Genomic DNA, 6,853 nt, shown 5'->3' with positions numbered 1-6,853 from the left:
GTGTGTGTGTGTGTGTGTGTGTGTGTGTGTGTGTGTGTGTGTGTGTGACCTGCAGGTAACACCACGTACCTGTGGGAGTTCCTGCTGGAGCTGCTGCAGGATAAGAACACCTGTCCCCGCTACATCAAGTGGATGCAGAGGGAGAAGGGCATCTTCAAACTGGTGGACTCCAAGGCGGTGTCCAGACTGTGGGGCAAACACAAGAACAAACCAGACATGAACTACGAGACCATGGGCCGGGCCCTGAGGTCCGTTCTGTTCTGCACACTGGCTTCACTGAAACACAAAGTCCTGCAAGGAGACAAAAGCAGACTTTTAGTTGAATGCGGACCTTTTTATTTGTATTTAACCTAAAAATATTTCACAAAAACAGCAAAAGTCTCATTTTTACAGTCAAACTGCTCTTCACTGTGACATGTTTAAAACCAGCTGGAGTTCTTTAATGTTGGTCTGTTCTTGCAGGTATTACTACCAGCGGGGCATCCTTGCTAAGGTGGAGGGTCAGCGGCTCGCTTACCAGTTCAAAGACATGCCCAAAAACATCCGAGTGATTGATGATGACGAGGAGGAGGAGGAGGAGATGGTGGAGGACAGAGAGGGAGTAGTGTCTAGCCAGCACCTTGTTCACCAGCAGGGCCCTGCCAGCCTCGGCACAGCCTCCCCGGCCTCCATGCAGCCTAAGCAGACCTACGTCACGGTCATCCCCAACAACGCCGCTTCCAGGTCTGACTCCAGCGTGTTCATGTGCAGAGGCACTTTGATCCGACACGAGTGGTTCCTCACTACCACCTGCCTACGTTAAAAAATAAGATGGAACAAACTCGAACAAATGATTCACATACAAAAGAAAAACAAATTAAAGCGAGCTGTGGACCCCCTCTTACTCCAGCACACCAGGGTCCTATGAACGGGCGTCGTGGAGCGAAGAGGGGGAACTGGAAACATCCTCCGTCCATACGTTCGTCTCTGTGCATGTCTGGAACATGATCATTTGATAAAATAAGCAACAGAGACAGATAGGCCTGTTGCAGTAAATCACATGATGAATGAAAATGATCAACCTCTTTCATTTATCAGCTTTATCATTTCGTCTCTTTCTACTGAAGACACTGGATGACAAAAAGCTCAACTCTGGTGTTCTTCACTTCTCTTTTCTCTTTAAAATCTGTTTTAACCGTCCAATATCTTGTTTTGGATCGTTAAACGCAGCTAAACTGAGAAGCTAAGCTACGAGCTAAGCTAACAGGCTGACCTCGGGGAAAAAACCTCCGTCTTGTCGAAGCTCCAAAATTCACGTTTGAAACCCGTGCTTTCATGTAAAAAATGTTTTTCTCTGCAAAAACAAGCTGAGAACTTGTTTACTGATTATTTATCAAAAGCTTTGTGTGAAAAATGCAAAAGAGCTCAAACCACACCGAGCGTTTGCCAATTTGAGAACCAAAGAGAGACAGCCCATGTCACGTCAAGGGGCCTCCCTCCCATTTTTCTTAGAGACACGGTACTCGCTCCCTCACTATCCATCCTTCAGTTCAAACGGTCTTATACTGCCATCCGGTGGTTGAAAAAAGGCACTCCATGCAAAACATTTCTTCTTAAATTTGAAAATAATTACTGCTATTGTCACATTTCAAACAATATTATTGTTTATCGCAATAATTTCTGAGACAATTAATTGTCCAGCTAAATTTGTTATCGTGACAGGCCTACTATACCGACTTCCATTTTGGTGTGTGGCTACATAGACCACATTAAATATACAAATAAAAACGAGTTGCTGGTAAACTCCATTTGATCCGAGGATATAACTGAGGGTAAAATGTCTTCTGGGCGTCTGACCTGTAACTTCATCAACACTTTGAAGTCCGTGTCTGACGAGCTCTTGGAAACAACACGGACCTCGTAACGATGGCAGAAACCTGCTTCACAGTTTGGCTCAAACACTGACAGGAATGGTGCCAGCTGCTTCCAGAAGGTTCTGTAGGGTTCCATGGGAAGTTGTCTGGACCTGGGTTGTCTTCGGTCTAGAGCTCTTTGCAGTAGTAGGACCGTCTCAGTCCTTGACCAGATTCTGATCCAGGGCAGAGTGTTGAGGAAGGAGATCCAGTCTGCAGAAACAAAGACCTTCAGACAGACGTTCGCTTCATGATTCCTCTCAGCTGAACTGAACCTCCAGCTTGTTGAATCAAACTGTTAGATATCAATATTATTGATCAGATGCCACAAGACTCTAATCTCTGACATCATTTCCTCCCACAGGCCCATCAGAACCTTGCCGGTTGTCATGACCAACTCACTTGGTCAGGTGACGTTAAACTCCTCCTCCATCCTCACCACCGCGGGGGTTCCAGTGACGGTAGCGAACGCCTCGCCCAGCGCTCCGCCCAAACTGGTGATCCAGGCGCTGCCCACGATGCTGTCCGCCGGCTCCAAGGCTGGGGAGAAAATTACCATCATCACCATCCCCGCCAACCAACTGGCCACGCTCATGCAGACTAACTCCCCAGGCCAGGTCACGCAGTTCATCCAGGCTAAACCCATCACCACGTCGCTGCGCCCCCAGGCTGTTGTCAAACCCGCCCCTGCCACATCCACCGTCCAGATCACCGCGGGTCGCACGGCTCCACAACTCATCATAGCCAAACCGGCAGCGGTGGCCCACACCCTGCCGCAGCTCTCTGTTCAGGTGAGCCAGCCTCCCTCTGCCCCCCCCAACACCACCACCCAGCCCCCGGAGCCATCCAGCTGTGAGCCACAAACAGCACAGTCAGAGGTGGGGGCGGAGCCTCCCCCTCCACTGAGCCCCCCAGTAGCAGCAGCTTCATCGTCGTCCTGAGAGCCTCACCCCAGGCTGTAACAGGGCCCCCCCCACGGGAGGGGTGCAGGAAGTGACTGTACGTTCTGCTAAGAAAATGCAGGGAACCCCCCCACTGCTGCCTGGTCTCTGAGCAGAACTGCATCCTGATTGGCTCAGACCTCTACGTCTCCAGATGGATCTGCTGAAGACCTGAGGACCCCCCCTGCTCCCCCCCAGCTCCGATGACCCGGGCAGCCTCAGATTGTAAATGAAAGCAGTTTTGTAATCAAAGCTTATAAATGAAGCCTAAAGAGACTTTCTTGTAAAAAGCAGTTTTTGATACTCAGCAGGCGCGGATCAGTACCGAACCGTTCCATTACTCTGTTACTCCCACAGACCGGACAGGAAGTGGGCGTGGCCAGTGATTTTATAACGCACCAGTTCCTAACACACCAGCCAGACCTGAGGACACTATGCAGACCCACGCAGCAGAACTACTTGTTTCAATTGGACCCAAACCATGAAAGTGTACAATTTGTAAATAAATATTTTGCTGAAGTAAAGTTATTTTCTTAAAACTTCAGAGGCTGTCCCCTGCTGGTCATGAGGGTGCAGGTGTGAGACCTTCAGTCCTGCAGGTCGTCCTGGGTCTCGTCTCCAGAGCCACGCCCATCTGTCAGTCTGTGGTTGTTCCTCAGCTCTGTCACTACTTCTTGTTTTTCTCTTTTATTTCTACTGTTCCTTAAAAGGGAGTGAAGGAAGTCTGCATCCCCGCAACAACCAAGTGGTGCGCTCCACTGTTGGAAGTATAATATACTATTTTTCCTTGTACTATCAGTGTATTGAAGTAGATTTTACTGAAATATGTATTATAAAAAACAATTGTGAATTAAAGTGCACTTGTTTCATTCAGTTGTCTACAGCGGAGCTTCACAATGTTTTCCAACTAATCAGTAAGAACAGCAGCAATGGCTGTCGCTGAATGATGTCATCTAATTAGCAGATTCCATCATTTCATCATCATCGTGATCCAAGAGAGATGGATATTAATAAAAGGTTGTTTCAGGGTTTAGAGCTCATCACACCACAGAAACAGCGCTGATGTTTCTTTCAGCTGCTCGCTCTTCGGGTCACCACAACGAGCAAACTGTCATGAAGATTTAGCTATTTGTTTTACGCCAGATGTCTTTCCTGATGCAGCTTGAGTTCGAACCTACGACCTCATGATTACACCACGGCACCGACCACCGAGCTGCCGCAGCCTATGAAATATTATTCTACAGAGGTTTGAATATGATATTGGGATTACACGAAGGGCTAAAATGGTTTAAAAGCATATTTGATAATATTCCAGTTTGTTCATGGTAATAACGAATCTTCTTAAAGTTCGTCATGGAGTTCCTCAGGGTTCAGTGCTTGAACAAATACTCTTTCCCTTATCTATGCTTCCATCAAGTAAAGTTATTAAACAGCATGGGATACATTGTTATGCTGATGACACAATTATATTTGTCCATTAAACCCAATGAATCCAATCAGCTACTTAGACTACAAGCATGTTTTAAAGACATAAAAACCTGGATGACCCTTAATTTTCTCCTGTTGAACAGACAAGACTGAGGTTTTAGTTTTTGGACCTGAGCACCTTAGGAATTAATTTTTCAGTCTTTCTCCCTCCTTGGCATTAATCTGTCCTCCAGCTCTAGTGTTATAAATCTTTGTGTTATTTTTGATCAGGACGTCTTTTATCCAACACATTAAAAATGTTACAAGAACTGCCTTCTCCCACCTGCCTTTAATGGTTTTTAACTGGAAAATGACTCTTTCATATTTACACTTGTCAAGCTGCTGGTTTGTTTTTTTAACTTAAAAAAAATAATAATAATAATAGCCATCAATTTTTTTTCAATAATCTTATTGTTGATTTTATATGTTTGTTTCTATTTAGCTGTTAAATTAATTTTATCCTCCACTACAAAATTAAAACAAAAACAAGCGAATGAACCAAGTTAGAAAAGTTCTTGGAGAAACTTTGAAGAACTAAAGTTCTGAACGATGTTGACCAGAGTTCGTTTAATTCAGTCAAAATAAGTGAAACTGAACAAAACATCAAATTAACCCCCCCAGGAACATCACAGACAGTATGCATAAAAATATAAATTTTATTGGAAATAAAAGTTGTGAAGTGTTGTCATGGAAAAGCACTACCACAATTAAAAATGTTTAAACATTAAAGCACAAAACTTTAAACTCAACAGAAGAATAATTTCGTACAATTCCTTAATAAATTACAGCAAAGATTAAAACCAAAGAAGCTGCCGTTTCAGCTGAAGGTGAGCGAAAAAGAAGAGGATGAAAATGTTTAAGACTTCCCCCAAAACAAAAACAAGAGCCCAGGAAAATATATTTCAACATGTCTCATCTTTGTGAACATACTAGTCTTTATTCAGTATTTGATCAGATCTAAGCCGAGTCCATCAGTCCATGATCTCATCTGGCTCCTCCCACAACTCTGTGATTGGCTACAGCAGCCTATGAGGCTCCTCCCTGAAGCTGATGTCACACAGCAGAGATAAATGGTCTGAGGGATAATGGTAGGAGGGCAGGCGGTCTGGTCCGATCTGCTCCTCGGTGGGAATATCTAGTAGGTTTTCCACACGCAAAGCATCATGGGAGTACCAGATGTAGTCCAGCGTGCTGCGGCTTTCTCCGGACGGACGGATCTTCCAGGTGGTGTAGGCCGGCTCTTTTTGTCCGTCCGAGCTCAGCAGCTTGTACACCGAGTTCAGGCCCAAAGCCGAGCTGCTGAAGCGTCTGTACACTTCCTCTGAGGGCTCGGCGTTAAAGTCCCCACAAACGATTAAAGGAATGGCGCCCGGCGACTCCTCGCTCCGTCTGCGGCCTCGAGACGTGATACCCCGCAGATTCTGCAGCAGGTCGGAGCCCTGCGCGCTTCGCACTCGCTCCCAGCCACTGCGGGCTTTCAGGTGTGTGACGGCGACACACAGCCGCCGACCCGTCACCCGGCACATGAGCGTCTGTACGATGGCCACCTGATTGGTGGGGAGCATCATGGCGGACAGCCGCAGATGGGCCGTGCTGAGAAGGGTGAACCGTGAGCGGCGGTAGAACAGAGCGCAGCCGTCCGGGCCGTTGTTCTGTTCCACGTCCAGACAGGGGGACCAGGGCTTGGCCAGGAAGCTGCTCTGGTAACCCAAGCTGGCCAGGATGGGCTGGAACGTGTCGTAGTAGTGGTCCACTTCCTGTAGACACAAGACATCCGGGCGGTGGGTGAGGATCTCCTCCAGGATCAGGTACTTCCTTTCAGGCCAGCTGAGAGCGTCCAGGGGGCAGCGGATGAAGCCGTCCTTCCCCTCACCCAGAGCTACAAACACACACAGTTGAAGAATTGAAAAATACGTTCCCTGAAGAAAACACGTTCAAAGATTTACATTTACAGACATCGTCTCCCACAACAAGCCCCGACATCTCCTTAAAACCAAACAGCTGTTCTTTCTGCATTACTGTATCCCAACACTGGGGGGGGGGGGCACAGGGGCAGGGCAGCAGCCAGGCCTACATGTTGCCAGCAGACTTTATGCAGACACGTTGCCAGGTGTGTCCAAACATCAGAAAAGATCTGATGCAGTGATACGTTCCCCATCAACGGAAAAGTTGGGACATAAACTGTAAATAAAAGCTGAATGTATAATTTACAATCTCATAAACATTTATTCACAATCACACAGAAGTCAAGTCAACTTTATTTATAGAGCACATTTAAGACAGAACCTGTTATCATAGTGCTTAACAACAACAACAACAACAACAACAACAACAACAACAACAACAACAACAACAACAATCAATGAGTAAAATTAAAGAGAAAAATAAATACAATATACTAATAATAATAACTGAAGAATTAATAAAAAGCATTTAAAACATAAGATCACAGACAAAAAAACACTAAATCAGTTCACACTGTGTGAAATGTCTGAGAACAGATGAGTTTTTAGCAGAGATTTGAAGGGAGGAGGCCTGCCTGATGTTGGGGGG

The 6,853-nt window shown here is 46.1% G+C and overlaps 2 protein-coding genes across 2 annotated transcripts in view; one reads left to right on the top strand and one right to left on the bottom strand.

Annotated features, from left to right (window-relative positions):
- LOC119409151 (ETS-related transcription factor Elf-2) overlaps positions 1-3,628 on the top strand; it is a 16,587-nt gene extending 12,959 nt beyond the window's left edge. Inside the window, exons 7-9 of the mRNA XM_037676014.1 lie at positions 56-248; positions 463-723; positions 2,257-3,628. Of these exons, the coding sequence (XP_037531942.1) occupies positions 56-248; positions 463-723; positions 2,257-2,833 (1,031 nt within the window). The 3' untranslated portion in view covers positions 2,834-3,628. The remainder of the gene's footprint in view (positions 1-55; positions 249-462; positions 724-2,256) is intronic.
- A 1,216-nt stretch (positions 3,629-4,844) lies between these two features.
- Positions 4,845-6,853, bottom strand: part of nocta (nocturnin a) — a 49,727-nt gene continuing 47,718 nt past the window's right edge. Inside the window, exon 3 of the mRNA XM_037676012.1 lies at positions 4,845-6,179. Coding sequence (XP_037531940.1) covers positions 5,317-6,179 — 863 coding nt within the window. The 3' untranslated portion in view covers positions 4,845-5,316. The remainder of the gene's footprint in view (positions 6,180-6,853) is intronic.

The sequence above is a fragment of the Nematolebias whitei genome, chromosome 4, assembly GCF_014905685.2.
Source record: "Nematolebias whitei isolate Nwh7 chromosome 4, NemWhi1, whole genome shotgun sequence".
NCBI lineage: Eukaryota > Metazoa > Chordata > Actinopteri > Cyprinodontiformes > Rivulidae > Nematolebias > Nematolebias whitei.
Note: the sequence above shows the minus strand (reverse complement) of the source record. Positions and strands in the feature narration are given on the sequence as shown.